At 42.2% G+C, this 23,229-nt stretch overlaps 1 protein-coding gene across 4 annotated transcripts in view; it reads left to right on the top strand.

The window, feature by feature from the left end:
• SARNP (SAP domain containing ribonucleoprotein) overlaps positions 1-23,229 on the top strand; it is a 97,300-nt gene that overhangs the window by 14,814 nt on the left and 59,257 nt on the right. For all 4 annotated transcript variants that reach the window (XR_014788178.1, XM_084837343.1, XM_084837344.1 and 1 more), the window contains exons 3-6: positions 661-707; positions 11,293-11,360; positions 17,532-17,583; positions 22,789-22,862. Coding sequence is in view for 3 of the 4 variants with exons in the window: in XM_084837343.1 (XP_084693469.1) it covers positions 661-707; positions 11,293-11,360; positions 17,532-17,583; positions 22,789-22,862 (241 nt within the window). In the remaining variant the exon portion in view is untranslated. The remainder of the gene's footprint in view (positions 1-660; positions 708-11,292; positions 11,361-17,531; positions 17,584-22,788; positions 22,863-23,229) is intronic.

The following is a 23,229-nucleotide window of genomic DNA, read 5'->3' on the forward strand; positions in this document are numbered from 1 at the left end:
TGATAACATGGTAAACTATATTACACTAGCAATTCGTTTTCACAAACATTTTAAAGTAACACACCAAAATAGCAATTTGGATTCAGGGATAATGCGTCAAAATAGCAGCTTTTAAACTATGGCTTGGTTCACATATAACACCAAACCATTATGTGGGCTTGTGCACTCTGATTCCTTCCCTAATTATTTATTTAGCACAAACCACATTACATCCACATCAGCAAGCTGTGGTTTGTGCTTTTCTTCCAAATCAAAATTGGAAACAATGATCAATCCCACTTGCCAATTCAGGTGTAACAGCAAACAATGACTTCAGCTAAACAGCAAGTCAGGGAGGAAATTGGAGCACGCAGAAGGGGAAGCAGGCTCAGTTATGTGCATGTGAATGGAGCTTCTGTGAATTTGACAGTAACAAGATGCATTTGGTATGTTGCACTTTTAGTGTGTTAATCTGTATGTAAATAGGTACAGTACTATAGAGCACTATATTTCCCTGACTTTGATGTGGTTTGGATCTTTCTAAAAGAGCACAATATAACTAAAATGATTCTGGTTTTAAGTGAAGACTGCTAGCATTCTAACAACTAGGATCTCAGTACACCCAGCATATCAAATGTATTTTAATTAGTAACTCTTTCCATTTTCCCCTGATTGTTTTAGCTGAAGAGGAGGCAAATGAAGAGGATGTTTTAGGAGAAGAAACAGAGGTAAATCATCCTAACGTATAAGATAGTTACTTAATTCTGTAGTTCATGTTACTGGTATTGTGCCCCATTCTGATCTTGATTGTTCTCTAGCTTTTACTTTTGATAACAGGATGCATGGTGACAAGGATCTGTATGTCATATTACAGCAAGAGTCCCCAACCTTTTCAGGCCTAGGGGCACATTTGAAATTTTAAGGAAGTGTCATGGACACATACAAAATTATTGCCATGGGGCCAGGTCAGTCACAAAATCATTGTTACTATGTGTGGATTGGGCCCTCTGTCCCACCTGTATATGGGGATAATATTATTAGTCTACCTTGCAGGGCTCTTGTAAGGATTATTAAGATACTGAATGTACATGAAGCACTGAACACTCAAGATATACTAAGTATTGTGTGTGTTATAGTACATACACCCTTGCTTATATAATGTCCAACACTTACACAATTCATGCATCAAATGAAGCAAGATCTTGCTTACAGAAAGTTTATGCAAAAATAAATGTGTTAGCCTTTAAAGTGCCACAAGACACCTGTGCTCTTTTTTAATTTCATAAGTGCCCTCCTGGCACATTTCCACCCTCCCCATTTCAAGGATTAGTTGCCAACTTTGGTGCTTTTGCGGGGTGAGATGCAATTGGATTTGGAAGAATAGTTTGCCACTTTGTGTTCACAAAAGCCTAGTACTACACCCACAGTCCCTCTGATCATGTGTAAAATGCTTTTTCTGAACGGAATAAAACAAAAACGTGTACCTAAAGTAGGCCCCCTTCAATTAATTACCTCCCAAATCAACTCCCAAATCAACTCTAGAGTTTGTGGGGAGCAGAGAAAGAAGGAAGAAAAGGTGGGAAACAGTCTTCCGTAATACAAACATATCATTGTTGTGTGCCACTGGCTACAAGACAGCAAGAAAGTAGCAAAAAGGAAGAGGAGCACCACTTCAAGGGCTCTTTCCTCAAGCTGCTGCAGTTCCACAGCATCCTGTCTCCCCTTTGTTTTTCAAGGTCCTCAGCAGCTCCCTCTGTTTGTCCATGCTTGTTTCTCAAGCTTCACTTGCCACCCCCCTGAACAAATATCTCAGCCATGCCCCACCTCCTCTTCATTCTGGTTGTTGAGAAACATGCAGGAGTGTGCTTGCCATTTGGTCTCTCTGTTGTGGCAACAGTGCGGGCAAAAAGCAGCAGGAAAGTGTATGGTAGCATGGCTTCGGAGCTGCTGCTATTGAGTGACTCCATGAAGGGAGCAGGGAAAGGAGCAGAGTCTTGCGAGTGTGCCGGGAAACATCTCTTTGGATAGATTGTCACCTGTGGTTGACAAATTGGGGGTGCCAGTATTACAGTCACCTTTGGATAGATTGTCACCAGTGTTGATGAATTAACCAGTATTTGAACTATTTTATTAGAAAGGTTTCCAGGTAGATACCTATAGTATATGATTGCTTGTGAAATATATAGCTTGGAAGATATCTAACACTGGTATTAATATTCACGATTAGGAAACCATGGAGTGTATTTATTTGTATTAGCTAACATGTGCAAATAAGTTTTATTGGCAATTCTTGGCTGGCTGTCTCGTTACTAGCTATGAATCTCCAACAAAACCTATTCTACTTCTTCATAGTCTCTCTGACTCACACATATGGATTATGTGCCTGCACAGAACAGTCATTTCGAACATTCTAGAGCTGAATATAGTTTAAGCAGGAGTCCCGCCCACCACCTCTGCACACTCCGGCTGTGCCTCCCGCCTGCTTCTCAGTTCCTTTTTGCCCATCGCAGTGACTGGTAGCATTTGGAATGTTCTCTGCCTCATGGCTTTTTGTACATGGGATGCTGAGCAGAGTTCTTTCTCCTCTTTTTCTTCCTCTGAGTTTTTACTTTTTCTTCCCTTCGCTCCTCTGGGTTGCATGGCCTCCAAAGCCTTCTTCAAAAAGTGTACCCACTGTGGCGGGAAGATACCACTAACTGACGGACACTCTACTGTCTCCTCCGCCTCAAGGAGGCACATAAATTGGATTTGTGCACCCTTTGCTAGGCCTTTACTAAAGAAGATAGAAGACAGAACAGCATGGCATGCCTCCGTGCCCTTCTGTGGGAACAAGCCCTTATGGTGGCAGATACAGCCATGCTGAACTGGTTGCTTCACACTGCCTCCCATTTGCAAGAAGCTGGCACTGGCCCTCTTGCAGCTTCTCACAGCACCAGTAGCTGACATGTTTCCAAGCCCTCCCACTGAGTAGTGAGGCAACAGAGACTCATTGTGCAATCCACAAACTCTTTTATTCAGTTAACAGCACCTCTTCACACCTGTAGTGTCTGCAAAGGCTAGGAGCTATCCTCTTGGACTAAGCAGCTGCCTTTCAACTAATGGATGGATATTCCACCATGCTTGACAACCTTTTTCTGAGCATCTCCCTTCAGGGATGATCCTCCTGACCCAGCCTCTGATGGGCAGCCAATCTGGCAGAACACCTCCCACCCCCTCTCAACTCTGCCCACTTAACTCGGCAGTGGGCTGTTGCATCTGTCAATTCCTGTGCTTCCTCCCCCTCTGACAGAGGCCAGGTTCCCACAGGGGCGGGGAAGACGGTCTCTGAACCTGGCCCTCCTGCTCAATAAGCCCCTGGGAAGGTTCTTCACTGACTCCTGGAGAGTCTTGGGAAATTTCCTCCCCCACCCCCTGTCCCAGTTGGGCTTCTTCTAGTTCCGCCTCTGAATCGGAGTCAGAAACCAAACTAGGAGCCTGGGCCCAGTTCTGACACTAGCCATGGAAGTCGCTGCAGGGTAATCATTCCTGGTATCGGGAGTACTGGCCCTTTCTCTGGCATTGGCTTCGGCCTTGTATTTGGACCAACCGCCAACCATGGCAACTTGGGTCAGAAGTGAGCCCTCAGTACAGGCGGTCAAGATCGAAATGGTCAATCCAGCCAAGTCCCATAATAAATGCCCCGCCAATCCCCAGGCACCAAGACCAAAGAGAAAAAAGAAAAAGACTGCTGGCAGGATTGAATCAGACAACAAACCAATGGCTACATCCATACCAATGCAACCACCCTTGGTACTGATGGTTACACAACCTATTTATCTCTGGTCCCTGATCCCAATTCTGGAGAAAGTGCAACTCCCACCAGATTGCAATTCCTCAGATGAAATTAAGCGCATGGGGTCTTCTCCCTGAAACCCTACCAGCCTTCTCCTTGGGACCATTCTCCACATAGCGGTAGATCCCGAGAAACCACACCAGCCTCGTCAGAGAGCTTCCTCCAGCATCACTACAACATGCCATGGGAGTACTGTTGACACTCTTACTTTAGCAGATCTCCTCTATACTACTATGAGGACCGCTCTCCATCATGAAGGCATCACTCCTCCTCCCAATAGTGTCATGACTGCAGGTATAGAAATACCCAGGGTTACGACTTATGCCACCAATGTTCTCCTTCTCCTCATCGTAATGAATGATCAGAGGTGCTCCCCAATCCTGCACCATTGACCCACACTGTATCTAAGCCACCTGATACACAGTTCCTGGCAACTACTACAGTACCTAAATTTGCCAGCTTGCTGTTCGCTTTGCACCATTCTCTTCCGGCTAATTTCTTCCAAGACATAATTGTTCCAAAATTCCCAGAAGCTACACCAGTAGCCACCACACCCCAACTGTCATCAGTGGTTTCACTAGCTAAAACTTCACCAATTACTAACCTGGAACTGCCTACCAACCTGTGTTCCAAGGATCGTTCCTTGGGGCAGGACAATTATTGCTCTTATTCGCCCTCCTATGGTAGCCTTGACCACTTCCCTGGACGCTACTGTTGGGGATCAAAAAACCCTCTCTGTGATAATGATAGGCCTTTCACAGAACAGATACTGCAAATGGTAAAATTCCTGGGGCTAGATATTAAGATTCTTCCAGTTCTAGTCAGGGATCCAGTATTTCAGAGGGTTCAACCAGACTAACCCCCAGTCACTATTCCTATGTTCCACGTGCTCTTGTACATCATTAAGCAATCATGGTTGAGACCTTCCATTGTACCCTCTTCATCTGAAAAGATAGAGAACCTATACAGGGTTCAGGAAGAGGGCTTCCCTTTCCACTTTAAACACCCCACACCAAACTCCATAATAGTGGAAGCATTGTAATCCAAGACCAGACAAAACCTCCATTCTGCACCTGTCGACTCAGAGGGGAGACAATTAGACTCAATGGGGCATAGGGTCTACTCTACTGCAGCTCTAGCCCTATGAGTAGCCCATTACAAGGCCTGCATAGAGGCCTACCAACAGTTCCTCTGGAAAAAAGCAGCAACCTTCTTTGACCACCTTCCGGAGGATGTACAAAACATGGCCATGATATTTCAGCCCAAAGCTCAAAGACTTGCTGGACAACAAATCAGTACAGCCCACATTATGGCTGACTGTGGCTCCAAGGCTATAGCAGCTGCCATATCACTGCAACACCATGCTTGGCTTCAAACAGCAGGGCTTAACCAGGAGGCTAGATCCAGGCTGGAGGATCTCCCATTTGATGGTAAAGGCCTTTTCATTGCATCTACGAGTGAAACCTTGGACCATATTCACAGAATAAAAACATCCGCCCAAAAGATGGGAATGGGATTGCAGCCCTCTTCAACTGCCACAAATCAGCCACTACAAATCAGCCACGTCCATATTGGCAACACCAGGGGCCAGCACACCAACCTGATTCAGCTTTGAACAGACCCTCTAAACTGGGCTCATATGACCCCTTTCAGTGCAAACAACCCTTTCAGGGCAAACACCGCCAATCCACACAGGGTAAATGCCCAACCAGTCCAAGCATCGTCTTTGACTCTTGCAGAAGAGCCCAGCCATTGGCCCTGTTTTTCTCCAACAGACTCAGACCTTTCCTTGCCATTTGAGAATCCATCACCACCAATATCTTCTATCCATCATCACTCAAGTTTACTCCATTGAGTTCGAAGACATCCCTCCTACAGGAATCTTCCACTCTGCTCACCCTTCTCTAGTCCTCAAAGAAGAAATCACTATGCTTTTGAGCAAAGGCATGAAGAATCGCCTCTGCTCAAAAGTTCACCGTTTTTTTGTTCGAGTACTTCACCATCCCCTTCCCCAAGAAGGATGGAGGTCTTTGGCCTATACTTGACCTTTGAGATGTCAATCTTTGTATTCACCCAAAGAAGTTCCAAATGACCATGCTCTCCTCCATTCTCCCTTTACTGCATCAAGGGGACTGGTTTGCCACATAGATCTCAGTGATGCCTATTTTCACATCTCTGTTCACTCTGCCTCATGCCACTTCCTCAAGTTTGCCCTGAGCAATGGGTTCTTCCAGGTCAAAGTTCTCCCATTCCATCTGGCCACAGCACCAGGGTCTTTACAAAAAGCAAGGCGGTAGTGGCAGCACACTTGTGGCTTCAAGAAATTGTCATTTTCCCATACATAGATGACTTGACTCCTTATCGCTCCCTCATTCTAATGTCTCCAGGCCAACATCACTGTACCTCTGTCACTTCTGGAATTCCTCAGCCTACAGGTCAACAAGGAAAAGTCCTGCCTCATCTCTTCTCACATATGACAATTCATACAAACACTTCTGAACTCCACTCGAGCCTGCCTCTACCTACCTGCAGACAGAGCGGACACACTAAGACATCTTGCCCACAAGGTGGAATACTGTCCCGGCTCCCAAGCAATCACACTCCAGCACCTTCTCAGCCTCACGGATACGACCACAGTGGTAATCCCTGTAGCATGCCTCTGCATGAGGCTGCTGCAATCGTTGTTCCTCCGGGCCTTTCACTTTAAGACAGATCCCAAGACACCTTCTGGATCATCCCATTCCAATCTGACATTCTGTGAGCTACTGGATGGTCCCAGTGCACCTCATATAGGAACTCAGTTTTCAGCCCATCATTAACAGGAACCATAGATGTGTCCCTTTCTGGCTGGGGGCCCCACTGAAGTTCACTCAGTATCCATGGACAGTAGTAACAGTGGGAATGAGCTCTGTGCATCAGTCAGCTCAAACTGCTTGCAGCGGTCACAAAAGCCTTCCGGGTACTCGAAACACACATCACAGGATGATCCATCAAAATTGCCGTGGACAGCACCATGGTTGTCTTTCATATCAACAAACAAGGTGGAATGAAGTCTCGCTCCCTCCTCTTTCTAACTCTAAACTTCTGAGACTGGTGTATACTCCACCGCATTGTTCCTTTTGCTGTCCATCTCGTAGGAATGTCAAACACCCTAGCTGTCTCACTCAGCAGAATGGGACCACCCCTCACGACTAGGAGCTTTCTCCAAGTGTTGTGTCCAACCTCTTCGTGATGTGGAGCTCCCCCACTATCGGCCTCTTCCCACTGATCCTGAACTCTGAATGAGTACCTTCTGCAGCAGGGCTGGACACAACTAGGATTCTCTCAGCAATGCCTTTCTCGTATATTGGGAAGTGCCTTGACTTACGCCTTTCTTCTTTTTCCCCTCCTCACATATGTCATGAACAAGATAATGACAAAACACCTTGTATCTTAATAAACCTGTGGTGACCAAGGCAACTGTGGTTTGCGATGTTGCTCCTCCTGTCTGACAGCATTTTTCTCCATCTTCCTTGTTGACCAGACCTCCTCAAGATGAACAGGGAGAAGATCAGATATACCCCGACCTCAAAACCTTAGGCCTAACAGCCTAAGGTTGGTGACATAACAAATTCTTCAATGAGGTGTTGGAGATGATGACTGCCTCCCACAAACCCCCCACTCAGGCTTCATATGCCAGAAAATGGAGGGAATTTTCCGTCAAATTTCACTCCTTAACCAGTAGACAGGCCTTCTTGTTCTATTTACCAAACATCCCCTCGTCTGTCACTATGGCCTGAAAAAAGGGCACCCTGTGTCCTCACAGCATTTTGCCAAGTGGGTAGTGTCAACTATACTTCTCGCTTTCCAGCTCGCGCATCTCTTGGCCCCCATCCAAGTACATGGCCATTTGACTAGGGCCATAGCATCTTACACTGCTTTTCCCATTTCTTTCATACTTGAAAGGATTGTCTTTAGTGTTCTGTATATTTTTACAAAAACTAAAGGCAGCTTGCAAATAGTTGGAAAGAAAATGGGTATTTGGAAATGTATATGACTGAGGTGGCTAAATAATTATACTGAGTGATTATCATATTTCAGATTAGTATTAAGTTTTTTTGTTCATTTTAAGAATGTGGATTGATTGATGAGATGTATTTGTGAGTTATTAAAAAACATAAAGTGCATTACAGCTTGCGTATCCCAGTTGTCACAAATTCAGATTATTGAGATCATCAAAAGTTTGCATAAAAATAACTGGTGTTCAGACTGACATATTGTTCACATCTGGGTAACTGGACGCTTTTACGTCTTGTGACTCTGGGACCCATTTGTGGACAGAAACCTTGGTGGTTTATATCAGTGCAGTGAGTAAATGTCATGGGGAAAATACTGTGATGGTATATGACCTCTTCATACATGTTAGTAATACTATTTGAGCTGCTCCTATAGATTCACACTAGATATGAAAAGGCCTATGACTTCCAAGCTAATCAAACAAATATATTTAATTGCATGTGTAATCTCCGATGTCTACGTAATTATCAAAAAGGACTCCTAATGGCAATATCAAGCAATCAGGAAAAATTATCAGCTAAAAGGGCCATTCTTTGTTTTCTTACTAACAAGATTGTATATACCATGCTCTAAAAATATAAAAATTCAAAGGTATTGCAGATTCTGTGCTTGAAGAAGTTGACTTCTGCAACCGATCTTAATTATGCACATTAAGCAAACTGTCATATTAATTAAATTATCTATTCTACTTCTGCTAGTCATGGGAAGAAGCAAAGATTTATACAGGGCACTGAACCCTATCCCGTCCCTTGTTCCACTTTTCTCTTCCATGCTTTTGAGATTTTACTATAGATTTCCCACATACTTTCAAGCATGTTTCCTTTAAAAATGAAAGTGAGATTCCCAGAATACTAAAATTCTTTGCCAGCTACATTCCTTCTCTTCTGCAGTATGGTTCTTAGAAGGCAGTCCTGTGTACAGATACCCTAACAAGCCTGTAAATAAGCCCACAAAAGTTACTAGTCTGCAAAAAAAATTGGTGGCCTGCTAAGAGGTTAGTTAGCCTGTGTTTCCTTGCTGGCTGTGGAGAAGGAGAAGCCCCTTCTCAGCCAGCCTGGAAACACAGACTACTAGCTTCTTAGCAAGCTCATTTTAAAAATTGCTTCCTACCAAGTGGATTGGCAGAGGTGGGATGGAATGATCTGTCACATGACATGACAGCCCATTGTGGGTTGTCATTTGAAACAAACCACAGTGGGTTGTTGTGTTGTCTGAACCTGGATCACTTCTTGCAGGGTGGCTTATTTTTCACGACTAAGCCACCCTGACAATCCATGGCTTGTTCCTGGGGTTGTTTAGCCCACAATGGGTTGGTGTATTGTCCGATCCACACAGAACCAACCCATTGTAGGTTGCAGCAATCAGGTACAGAGCCACTCGGCAAGAGCGGCAATGACCTCTTCCTTTCTTCCAAGTGATCTTGAATGATCAGGCATTTTGGAGGGGCTGTCGCTTGTTTGACAACCCCTTTTAAAATATTGTTTTGGCACCCAAGATTTGCACAAATATAGCTGTAATTTATATATATGTCTCTGTGTGTAGATATAATTTCTTCAGCCCCAGGAATTTGCACAAATGTTTTTGTAATTTTTAAACATTATTTCCCATAATAATACACCAGCAAAAATAATGATACAGCCATGAAAAGTCAGGGGGAGGCTAGTTCCCTCTTTAAAGGACTTCCTGGAGACTTGGGGAAGTGTGGAATGGAAGCAGGGCACCCAGAGGTGTCAGCCCAACACTTAAAAACCTGGGGATCACTTTGCTAAGTGGGTGATCTTGTCCCCTTTTCCCCACCTGTCACTGTCAACTGCTGTCAAACCAGCCTATGTGCAGTCCCGTCTTGTCAGTTTCTTTGCATGTTTCATACTGCACTTTGTTAGCTTTGACAGGTAAAACATACAAGGACATTGTCAAGGCAAGGCTATACATAGTTGATACCCAGAAGTGTGCACTTGTGCAAGTGCGAAAGATGGACACAAATATTTGCAAAGACATTTATGCAAATTCCTGGGGTCAAAAAATTATATAGCGGCCCCATTTGCACAAATCTCGGGGTCTGATTTTTTTAAAAGAAAAGAAAAGCTGAGCAACAAAAACAGGATCGTGATCAGTCCAGGGAAAGGGATGAGATAGGCAGACAAGACAGGTTCTGCCGTGCAAGAACGTGGGATACCGGGTGGAGGACCGAGGGGGAGAACCACCCATGGTGAGCCCAATTGTCTGTCGGGTGCACCGTGGATTGTTCCGAAAATAACACACTGCATATCTTATTCGCAGGGTGGGTTGTCATACCCCTTGTACCTTTATTGCCTCTTCATTGCTACAGAAATTTAAGTGGGGGAGATTAAATGGTTTGACCAGTGGCTTTGGACAGGCCTTGTTCCTTGCCAGAAGTGCCCCAGTCCCAGATGCCATGTACTGTATTTCCCTTACCTTTAATTTTAGCAGAACATAGCTGTGGCTGCTCCCTCAAGAACAGCCTGCCCTGTTCAGGTCCAACTGCTATGATTTTCTAGGACTCTTGGAAGCAGCATTTACCATATTTATTTAGTGCAAAGTCAGTTGGTGCAAAGAATACTGAGTACAGATTTTGGGTCACAGTCTAACTAAAAATGGAACTAGCTGTTCAAGTTTTTATATTAAGGCTGAGGTTTTTTTCTAATTAGCATAAAATCTTGAAACAACAAAGTGGAAGCCTATATATCTGTCCTCTAGTAATACCTGCAGCACCAAATATTGTGAAGTTTTTAGGATTCTGCCATGTTGATTTTTAAAAGTGGGAGAAACTACAGTTAAATATTGTGTATTGGTCAGATTCTGTTAGTAAAAGAGAAGAAACATTCTAATTACATAGTACGCTACATCAGGCAGTTTATACCTGCAACTACTTGAAGAAGAATTTTATATAATTTCATAACTAACTTGCATTCTGATATACTAAGAGATGGTGGTCCAGTACGGTATCAACTTTCCTGTTTGGTGGGTGCCTGCCGTATAATTTAACAGGAAATGGGATAAAGCCTCTACTCTAAGATTTTTTTTCTTCTTGGTCTACTAGAATCCATATTGTTTGATTGTAAAAGAGTTTATGAAGTGTAGGGCTAAAGAAAAAGAAGTATTACCTTTCACTGATGTGTACAAAAATAAAATAATACATGTAGTATACTCTTTGGACTGATTTTTTGAAATCATAAATATGCAAATTTGTACCTTGAGCTAACACTTGCAATTGTGGTTGGTTTTCCACAAAGCTGAAATTTTATGCTTGCTTAAGTTCTACTGAACTCAATGGGACTTACTTCCAGTAAGACTTGCATAGGATCAGGCTGAAGTAATATTTGTTAATCCTCATCTGTATTTTCTGTGAGGTTTATATTCTGTTCTGTAGGTTTACTCTTTCCTTTTGACTTTTTGCATTGCAGGAAGAAGAACAGAAGCCTATAGACACACCTATCAAAGAGGAAATAGCTACTGAGAAATCAGCTGAAGTGTAATTATCTGTCCTTCATAGAGCAGAGCATGTTATTGGTCAAACATTAATGTGTTTCTATTTCTCAAGTATTTGTGTACCACCTGTCCATTGAAACTCTGGCCATCTATGAATCTGTCCTTAACCACCCATGCTAAAGTACACAAATTGAATCTATAGTAGAATGACTGGGTTAGGAATTACATTTGAAATACTTTGGCTTTTTGGAAATCACAAATTAAAACGCCAGAAGGCTAGAAATAATGAACCTGGAAAATAAGTTAAATTTAAATGTACCTCATTTAAAATTGGCAAAGTCCCATATTCTTTCACACATCCAAGCTTCTGAGTCTTTTTGCAGAGATAATGAATTTGCTTTATCATACTTGGAGCAAATGTATCTACTATGTATGATAATCCATCTTGAAAATCTTTAAAGCTGCATATATTCTACACTTACTAAAAATCAAAATTCTTAACCAAAGTAACTGAAATGTTGCAATAGATAAAGCTGAATTATGTAACCTAGATAAATGAAGCTGTTAATTTTACCATACTTTTTTTTTTTACAAGAATGGCATTGCCTCCCTATTCTCTTACAAGTATATTGTCTTTCTCTATATATACTTTATGCAGGGAATCTTACATTTAGTTCTAGTAAGCTTTCCAAGGTGTAAGAAAGACTGTTAGAGCCACCTCAGCATTAACAAAGGCAAAGTAAAGATACACAGTTTAGCTTGCAGTGCTCATTCTCATTCCACATCAAGGAACAGGCAAGTTGTAAAAAAGAATAGGGCCACCTGTGTCAACGGCATGCTTTAAAGGCTAAAAGACAGAAGCAAATTGCCCATTTGTCCCTAGTGCCATTCGTCAACTAAACGACTGAATCTGCTGAAGGGGTACACAGCCTACTCCTGACCCGATCAAGCAGGCATGCACACAAACTGCACTGGTAAAAGAGGTCAAAGAAGGTGAGCTAGCACCTCCCCTAGCAATTACCCTGCATCTTGGAAGGGTTTGCCTCACATTTTGAGTACCATGGTTTTTAAATAAAAACTAGCAGGCCTGTGTGTGTTTTAATAGCAGTTTCCATATACTTGCTTCCCTAGGTGCTTTCATCTTCTTTATCAGATTCTTGTAGATGAACAGGGATTCTTTGATATAGGAATTGGTAAGGAGTTGCCTGGGTTATCAGAGAATATGGATTTTCAAATCCACCAGTTTGGTTGGTTGGTTTGGACTATTTTTACCCCACTTTCCAACCCAAAGGGCTCACAGCCCTGCTATCAATGAAAAGACAATAAAACAACTCATTAAAAAAGCAAAAATGTTTGCAACAGAAGTGTTGGTATATTATAGCCAGTTACTAGAATGTAAGTAGAATCCAACCCATCTTTAGGCCACTTCCTGGCTAATGCTTCCAGCAATAGAAATTAGGTAAATATTTATCCCTTTTATCAGATGGCAAAATATTGTTGCAGAGAAGCCAGGTGAATTGTTTGGGAAATAAGGTGTTGGTACTATGATATACATTCTGAAGTGCCATGCTTTGTTTTATGTATATGTTTTGCCTTCCTCAATAACAAGGTAATTGCAGCATACACCTCTTCACCTCTTTTATCCATTGCTGTAGATAGTTAGTATAATATTCCAGTGTGCTCTAGCTGAGTGGGCAAAGCCCAGCTCCTCTTCTTGTTTTTGTGAACAGATGGGTGTTTGCAAGAATCTGAATTCTTCCACAGCAGTAGTTCTGTGAATTATTTTATACTTCCTTTTAAGTTAACAAAACAGGATTTAAGTGTGCACAGGCCTTGTCTATGTCCAAACAGGGATTCAGCAATTTAGTAGCTTAGATACTTATGCCAGTGGCTCTTGCAGAGATCACGTGCTGTGAAAGGTGAATGCAGCTCTAGGGCAAAGGTGGGGAAACCTCTTTCAGCCCAAGGGCCGAATCTTATTTCAGAAAAGCTCTCTGGGGCCATGTTCCAGTGATGTGTGGGGCCAAAGGACAAAGGGAGCAGGCCAAATAACAAAACATTTCAACCTTTTAGAATAGGGGGTGGGCAGAATCATGCAAAAGCTGAAAACCCACCAAATGATTGGTGGGCAGGGGAAAGGGGTATGTCCAGAAGATGGTGTAGCCATTTGGAGAACCCATCTGGAGGTCCTGATTGGGACCTCAGGAAGGCTGAGGGTGGCCATCCCTGCTCAAGGGGGATCAATCCTTAGTTTTAATTACAGCTGCATTCATAGTGCAATGCAATGAAATTATACTATACGTATCATCATGCTCGCTTTCTGTGCAGATGTATGTGAAAGCTGTTGATTGAAAATTACAGTCTTGAGTTCCTGATCATCAACCCCTTAAATTATTGCTATTATTTATTATTAGATTTATACAAGTCAGGTGCTGCTTTTTGTCTAAGATTGATTGGGGTCTTTGATCTGAGTGCCAGTAGTTGCAGAGTGTGCTTATAGAATTCCTGATCTATTAACAATTAATGGCTCCAAAAAGCATTAAATTTGACCATATCCTATTCAGTATAGCTGAATCTTGAGTTTAGGTGCCAAGATTATGTGAGTTTTAGTGCAGTGCCTGCTCCTATGCAGCAGGGGGTGCCCTTTCTTTGCATCACAAACAGAAAACTGCAAACAGTGCTGCAGGGGTAACAAGTCCCTGGTTCCTGTTCTGAATTGCTTCCTGTGAAAAAGTCATTAAACCATTACTACCTTTCAGGGCATAAAATGGGAAAACTGTCCAGGAATCTTGAACAAAAGCTGTCGATTTCTCTAAATGGGAGACCTTAATGAGTCAGGCTATGACCCACTGTTTTATGGGAGCTGTTTGGAGGAGAAGGGTGCTGTTTCATTTAGCCTGGGAACTTCCGAACTTTGTATCTTCCTCCTTTGTTTTCTCTTGCAAACCTCAACCCTGTTTTCAGAGCATAAACTTCCAAGCACGCCCACTCCATTATATTTTTGTTCAAGCTGTTTACTGGCTCCCATTGCACATTGTTAAAGAAGTGTGTGTTTGAAATGGAGCTAGAGCTGACCTGGCCAAAAGTCAACCATAGCTGTCCCATGAACTACAACAGAGCATCCCCTTTGTGAATATATGGCCATAAAAGAATAAAGATTCTCAGGGCACATAACATAGGAATGGGGCTTCTGGTTGGGGTTAACTATTCAGTGTAAGCAGTATTTTCCCCCCAGTTGTACTGTGTGAATGATTACATGCTAAATAGAACCTCATTTATCTAACTAGCATCGAAGGCATCCAAATATTTGAATAATCAGAAGTTCAGATAAAGAGTCCAGTTTACATTGATGTGGGAGAGAGAGTGAATTTGGAGAGCAATGGTTCAGGCAGTTGGAATTCTCTAATGTGACTTGATCAGTAATTTTCATGCTTTGCAAATGCCGTGTTTCCTTCCCATGCTTTTGAGTTGAATGACATCTGTTTTGCTCAGAGTTGAAGATAATTTCATTCCTTTCAAGGTTGTATGGATAACTGGGGATTTTACAGAGACTAAAATTCAGGAGTTGTCACCATACAAAGAACTGAGAGTGACCACCAAGCTCCACATTTGATCCTTTGGTCATGTACCCTGCTAGGGCAGATCTGGAACCCATGAGTTAGTCAAAAGCTTATTCTTGTTAAGGCAGCATACCTTCCTCTAAACGTATTTGTTCAAGTTCTTTTCTTTTGATTCCCCGGGGGTTTTTTGGTCCCAGAGACCCGTCCATACATACATTGACTCGTGGAGTTCATTGTTAGTGTTAAACTTGTTCAGGTTCAGCATGTAGCATTATCTTTCCTTACTGTTTCCTGGTTGAAGACTCTTTATTTTGTAGAAAAGGTTTCTTGCTGGATTCAGAAAATGTTCAGATTAAAGGCAACAGCCTGGCTGATCAGGCTGCTAGGATGACAATCTGCCTTGCTGGTAGGCACACACAGATTCCATTTAGTGATTTCTTTTTTCAATTCCCCATGTTCAATTCTAAACTTTTTTTTTAACTGTAATTTTTTTATACTACTCTACAGGTTTCCTTCCAAATATATTCATCATATATTTCATGAATTCCACAGTAGCTTTTTATCCTTTTATGCTCGCTTCTGGTTTACTCTCTTCCAAAATGTCATCTCCTTTTCCCAAAAAATCCCTGTTGAAAGCATTCTTTGTTGTTGTTCAGTCATTAAGTCGTGTCCAACTCTTCATGACCCCATGGACCATAGCGCGCCAGGCCTTCCTGTCCTCCACTCTGTCCCGGAGCGTGCTCAAGTTCATATTCGTTGCATCGGTGATGCTATCTAGCCATCTCATCCTCCGCCGTCCCCTTCTCCTTTTGCCTTCAATCTTTCCCAGCATCAAGGTCTTTTCCAGTGACTTTTCTCTTCGCATTAGATGGCCAAAATATTTGAACTTCAGTATCTGTCCTTCCAATGAGCAGTCAGGGTTGATTTCCTTTAGGGTTGACTGATTTGACCTCCTTGCAGTCCAGGGGACTCGTAAGAGTCTTCTCCAGCACCACAGTTCGAAAGCATCAATTCTTCGGCGCTCAGCCTTCCTTATAGTCCAGCTCTCACAGCCATACATTACTACTGGGAAAACCATAGCTTTGATTAGACTGACCTTTGTCGGCAAGGTGATGTCTCTGCTTCTTACTATGCCATCTAGGTTTGCCATAGCTTTCCTCCCAAGGAGCAAGCGTCTTTTAATGTCATGGCTACAGTCACCGTCTGTGGTGATCTTGGAGCCCAAGAAAGTAAAATCTGTCACTGCTTCCATTTCTTCCCCTTCTATATGCCAGGAAGTGATGGGGCCAGATGCCATGATCTTCGTTTTTTTAATGTTGAGTTTCAAACCAGCTTTTGCACTCCCCACTTTCACCCTCCACAAGAGGCTCTTTAGATCCTCTTCGCTTTCTGCCATTAGGGTGGTATTGTCTGCATACCTGAGGTTGTTGATAATTCTCCTGGCAATCTTAATTCCAACCTGTGATTCATCCAACCCGGCGTTTCTCATGATGTACTCTGCATATAAGTTAAATAAGCAGGGCGACAATATGCAGCCTTGTCGTACTCCTTTCCCAATTTTGAACCAATCAGTTGTTCCATGTCTGGTTCTTACTGTTGCTTCTTGACCCTCATACAGGTTTCTCAGGAGACAGGTAAGGTGGTCTGGTACTCCCATCTCTTTAAGAATTTGCCAGAGTTTGTTGTGATCCACACAATCAAAGGCTTTAGCGTAGTCAGTGAATCAGAAATAGACGCATTCTACCCTTCTACATATATATAACTTCATTAATATACCTGATTTTCTTAATCTAATCCCCTATTGATATTACTTTCCAGTGTAATTTCCTACTAAATCCATGAGTTTCTATGAAAGAAAATGTTATTTATAACTCTATGAAAGTATCTCCAAGAAAGTCTGGATTTCATATCCATCCATCCGAGAGCTTTTTTTAATTTTTTAGTACTTTGATATGTTTACATTCTCATCTGATACGTTAAAATATCTACATATTTATCCTGGCATCTCCAACAGTTCCTTGAATTATTTAAATCTATCTTCCTAATTTATAAAGGAGTGTAATATATCTGAGGTAGAATCTTACACAAGTTCTCTTTTAAGACAGTGTTTAGGGAGCAATCCTATTCTCTAGGGAAGGGTGACTGAGGAGCCATAGGAAGCTGCGGCTGTCCCTCTCCACGGCAGAGGCCCCTCTGGTATGGCAGCAGAAAGCTTCACTGTCATCACTGTTCCGATGGGGGGGGCAGAAATAGGGCATTCCGGAGTAATTTGCCCCTCAAGAGCAGAGGTGGGCAATTTGTGGCCCTCTTCATGTTTTGGCCTGCAGCTCCTATGATCCTTCACCATTGGCCATGCTGGCTAGGGCTCATGGAAGTTGTAGACCAAAACACCTGGAGGGCCACAAGTTGCCCACCCTGCTCAAGTGTAACAAGCAGGAAATAGTCCTGGCTTGGCTATAGATTGGACATGGGATCTCCATGCATGTTCCTGTTTGAAGGTGGAGGCCCCTCTAGTGTTCATGCCTTGTAGTGTTACTATAACCATTAAGCATGTATGCACTTTTTAATGTCCATCGAACTGTTAAAAACTGGCATCACTCTTGGATAGAAATGGCAAACTTACTCGGTCTCTAATTTATTTTTTCTTGCTTTAGAGGTGCAGAAAAGAAAGTGGTGAAAATTACATCAGAAATTCCACAAATGGAGGTAAATTGCTCTTTTGCTTCAATTCTTTTCACCTCTGGGTTGAACCAATAGAAAACTATCCCGCTAATACCATAATTTTAGTACATGCAGCTGAGCCTTGGCCAGTATTTTGTAGTGTATATGACTGGGTTTTCCCATTTCTAGTTTGCTACTGGTCTTGCATTATTAGGTTGATGCTATCTATGGCCTGGTTCAGATGTAACAAGAAACCATGCAGCTATATGGATGAGCTGCAGTGAGGCTTGCATGCTCCTCTTTTCCTCTCCTGTTTTGTGTACAAGAGGAGGAGATCACAAGCTTTCATTTCCCATTGTAAACAAACTGTGGGTCACCATGACCTCTCAACTCAGAAAACTGGTTTATTTAAACAGTTGTTTCAGAACAAGTCAGAATCGGAAAGCAGAGTTTGATCTTGGCTTGTTCTCACTAACCATAGTTTTAACCAACACAATTCTCAATATTCAGACATCATGGGAAACTGTAGTTTACCCAATTTGTCTGAACTGGAACGATATGTTTAACTTGGATGCAGTAGACTGGATTGCTTCATATTGGCCTTAATTCTCTTATCTTTTGTATCTGCTGCTGTAATCTCTGTTAACTTTATTGTCTATTGGAATACAAGATAGATTTGCAGCTCTGCTGCAATTGGTAGATGAATGTGGCCCCTGCTGTCTTCTGGCTTGCACTGGCAAGAGAGGTCACTATGTTAACACAAGGAAACTTAACTGCATGAAATGTATATGCTGAGTGTCCTTTTCTGCTCTTTGGATGGTTCTCCCAGTTTTGTGGCACTGTCTCCACACTTGCCTAAAGAACTGCTTGGAACATTAAAGGAGAAACTGATATGCCTCCAATTCTGTATCTTATACAAAGTTTGGTCTTCCTGCAATAGGACAAAAGGTGCTATGAGGAAACTTGGCATGTTCTTTCTGTCTTACAGTTGCTTCACTTCCTTTATTTTCATCACTTGCAGTCTCCATAACTGGGGAAGTTGATAGGAAAACAGTCCTCCTCCCCCCCCCCCCCCGCTGTTAAACTGCCACCTTCAAGATCTAATCATTTTGTAAGCTGACCACAGCTATTGAGAGCTGCTTTCACAAAGTATGGATTATTACTTCAGTAGGGGAAATAACCAGAAACAATAAATAGAAAATTATCTGAAACGGAGCTGGTGCTGAAAGAGTGACGTCTTCTCAACTTTGTGGGAAGCCTTCATCAAGGGGTCATTAAGTTAAATTATTTTACTTACGTCCTTTGCTTTTGGGTTTCAACTCTGCCAAGCTCCATTCTCGCTAAAATCCCTTGATGTTTTATGAACCTTTTTAGCCAGAGCATATAAATGCCTTCTAGATTCAATTGACATATGAAGGTTCCTGATGTCTGATGATGTTCTCAGAACTCTAGCATTTATTCTCAGCGCTGTCAGTGAGAGTGCTATACTTGAACTGTCTGAGGGTTCACATGAGGTGATATTAGGCTACCGCTTCAGGTCAAACCTGCCTACAGAAAAATAGGTTTGGTTCCTGCAGGGAGAAAAGTGGATTCTCTCTTAATAAAGTAAATTATGTAGAATAAACAAGTTAAATGCTTGCAAGAATGTGCGGTGGTCTGTGTTGTCCGGTGAATGCGTACATGAGTTCCAGTGTGTTATTCAATGAAGTATTTTCATTTATTAGTCATAAATATGCTGCTGCCTTCATAAAACTTTATAGGCAAAGGATTAGCCATTAAGAGTTATCTCTCTTTTTATGCTGAAACATTTTATTCTTGTTCCTTCTATATGTTTCATTCAGTTATCCTTTTGCCAGAATAAAGTGCATTTCTGTCTACAGGCATCTTATCTTGCCTCTTATGCCACAAACGTACCTTGAATTGTGTGCTGGTTTGTGAAATATAGCCATATTCATAAGACTGCTCAAGCACACATTCTTGGGGTCCTGCCAGTATTCTGTAAAACAGTTCTACTTTTCATTTTAAAGAAAGAATTTTTCTTAGCTTGTGTTAAAAATCCTGTTTTGTCTGCTTCCAAATCAGCTGGGAGCTGTTTGAGCTGTCACTTGCTTTCGGCAACTAGGAGGGGGAAGTAAGTTGTTCACATACAACATTTTATGCTGCATGCTTGGCATTGAAAACTTTAACTCAACAATGGATTTTTAGCATACTAATTTATAAAAAGGCTCTCATTCTCTTCATAGCAGTTAATCTGCTATTGCTGGCAAACTTCTTCCCAGTCTGAAGGCAGTTCAGTCTTCAAATTGTTGTGCTGGTGTAAGCCTTATTGAAGAGAATGGAGCTAGTGCCAGCACAGTGTTTTGAGAGCAATACAATACATAGTGTATCTAGTTCAGCTGGCCTGGTCAGGTGGTATGTTTGAAACAGGTACAATTTTCCCTTCATACCAAGAAAGAGCACCTGCTCTGTAAAGGTCTTCTAAATGCTAATATAACATAGCAGTGGGTCATAAGGGTTGGATATCACATAATATGTTCGAGGCAGATGAGGAAGTGGACTTCTGAACAGAAACATATATATTGGAAGCAAGATGTAGGTTAGTATTCCCCAAGGTGGTGCCCTCCAAATGTTTTGGACTACAACTCCCATCAGTTGTTGTCAAAAATAACTGGAAGACACCAACTTAGGGAAGGCTGATGTAGGATTTCCCAGGCCAGTCAGTTGCACCGTGCTATCCCCTGATTTTATCTTTTTATAGAATTGGCCTTGTATTTTTGGTACCTTAGAAGCCAGTCTACCTCAACTTATGCAGGTTTAACTTGGCAACAAAGACATAGCATTCATATCCACAGCAGGAACTCCAGTCTACTGAAGTGCTTTGCTGAGAATACTTGACACTCATCCTATGTTCCTTTTAGCAGGGTTGTCATAACATCTGTCTTATTAAAAATTGAGATTGCTATATCCAGATAAATGGTTATTCAAACTCCCAAGTAGAGTGAGGAAATAGAAGTTGCCAATATCCTGACCTTTAATGTTTTCAAGTTTGAGTTTGGCCACCGCATAAAGTTGAGCTCAATTTAGATATAAATGGAGACAGTCATAGGCACTTTGCAAGGTTTTGCCCAAGATCTAAGCAAAGTTAAAGAGGTCCAGTAATACAATCAAGGGCTCACATCCACAGTTGAGCAGATCCTGTAACTGAAGGAAAGCTGAGGGCACGGTTGCTTGATTGTTGTTACAGGGCAGGCGTTAATCTGCTGAGGCAAAAACAAGTCTCCAAATCAAACCTCTGTTTTGCTGTATAAAGGCCAAGTAATGTAGGGCTCTATTCTGATTCAAGAAATCAGGTAGTGGTGGCCTTTCAGTGTGTCTTTAGTAAGGTGTGAACCAAAAGAATGAGATGCGGATAATAGAAGTAGAGAACCCTGAAGTTTCTTCACTCTCTGATGCAGGGCTCTTCATGCCCTATGGAGCCCCAAGTCTTCCTTTCTTTATTTCCTAAGAACATAAGTACTTCGTTTTATCTGTCCTGAAGCTCTCCAGGTTCTAGTATTATGAGAAAGGGATAAAAATGTCTCACTATCCACTTTCTCCATACCATGCATAATTTTGTACACCTCTATCATGTCTCCCCTTACTCACTTCTTTTCTAAGCTAAATATTCCCAGATGTTGTAATCTTTCCTCAAAGGAGAGTTGCTTCAGCCCCTTGATAATTTTAGTTGCCCTTTCTGCACTTTCTCCAACTCTGCAATATCCTTTTTTATGTGCAGTGACCAGAACTGTACAAAGTATTCCAAGTGTGGTTGCACAATGGGTTTGTAAAAGGACAGTATGATATTGGCAGTTTTATTTTCAATTCCTTTTCTAATTATACCAAACATGGAATTTGCCTTTTTCACAGCAGCCACAAACTGGGTTGACATTTTCATCATGCTGTCCCTGCACAGCCCCAAGATCTCTTTCTTGGTCAGTCATTGCTAGCTCGGATTCCATCAGCTTATACATGAAGTTGGAATCTTTCTCCCCAACGAGCATCACTTTACACTTAGTTACATTGAACTGCATTTGCCATTTTGATGCCCATTCTCCCAATTGGAGAGATCCTTTTGGAGCTCTTCACAGTCCCTTTTTGTTTTAACTACCCTAAATAATTTGGTGTCATCAGCAAATTTGGCCACTTCACTGCTCCCTCCTAATACCAGCTCATTTATGAACAAGTTGAAAAACTTTGGTCCCAATACAGATCCCTGTGGGACCCCAGTGCTTACAGCTTTCCATTGGGAGAATTTACCATTTATTCCTACTCTCTTCCTTCTGGTCTTTAATCAGTTACTGATCCATAAGAGGACCACTCTCTCTAAGCTGGCCCCAGTGTGGTTTCTGGGGTTGGTTCTGGAATGGGACCACCTCACTTCAGTGTTGCTTCCCTCTGCCTTGCATTTTCTCAGGGAGGGTTAAGCTACTGGTTGCTCACTCCCAGCAGCTGCTGATTATTCTCACTAACCAACAAGAGATGTCTTGAAGATAGAAACCCCACCCTTTCTCTCTCTTTCTGGGCCCTGCTTGCCTCCCACACTTCCTCTGTTAGCATTGCTCTCATCGGTCTAAATATGTAGGAGCTGAGCTTGGGCAAACCAGTAGTTCTTATCTGCAATCATAGGCACAGTCATTTTAAATTTAAATTCTCAACTGGTAAACTCACTATTTAAACCCAGGGTTTGGGCGTGCCTGGTTGTGCCCCACCACAACAATTGTTTATCATACCTAAGTGGAATCTGGCTTTCATGAACCTGCTGTAAGTAAATACTACTAATACCCACACTTCTGTGTTGCTTTGTCTTCCAAACCTTGGAACAGCCAGGAGTATTGACACCTAGGAGAATGAAAAGTTTCCCTGTTTGGGAGATGGAGGCAAGCAGAGATTAACTGATGATTACTGTTAAATCTGAAACTAAATGCATTTTTTTATAGATTAAATTTAAATCCAACGCTAGGCAAGCAGACTTCCACAAACACACAACAGGAATTTCTTTTCCCCTCTTCCCTCCTGCAGCCTTCCTGCACACATCCCAAATCTACTCCAGCGGGTCTCCTAACCCTGTGGAGCAGATTTGGAAGGTGCATGGGTAGGGCGCTGCAAGAAGGAAAGGGAATTTCAGTTTGCTGGCAGTGTCTGTTCTGCTGACAGAAGGATACAACCATCTATATTGCCTATATTTACAGGATTTGTATTTGTCTACTTTAGAGAATGCAGAAACGGGCAGAGAGATTCAATGTTCCTGTGAGTTTGGAGAGTAAGAAGGCTGCGCGAGCAGCTCGGTAAGTATTTGTGATATTGCCACTCTGGTGCTTCTTAACCAGGTGGCAGTCTATTATGGATGTATGTTGCAACTGCTGTGTGCTAGTTAGCTGGGGTGACTTTGATGGAGGACCTTTGGAATTTGAGTTGTGGGTAACAACCAACGGCTATACTGCTTTGCAGACTTTGCATACCTTAAAAAATGCTTTGCTTCCCTAACAACTGTTGACCTAATACTTTAATATGCCACCCTAAGAATTCTCATCTTTTCATCTAAGAGGGTGAGGAAACTGTGGCCCTCCAGTTGTTGTTGGACTACAACTTCCATCATCCCTGGCCATTGATCATGCTAGCTGGGACTGATGAGAGCTGGAGTCCAGCTTCCAG

Source organism: Heloderma suspectum, chromosome 2 (genome assembly GCF_057233095.1).
Source record: "Heloderma suspectum isolate Gila_16-S chromosome 2, 16-S_ref, whole genome shotgun sequence".
NCBI classification, from domain to species: Eukaryota; Metazoa; Chordata; class Lepidosauria; order Squamata; family Helodermatidae; genus Heloderma; species Heloderma suspectum.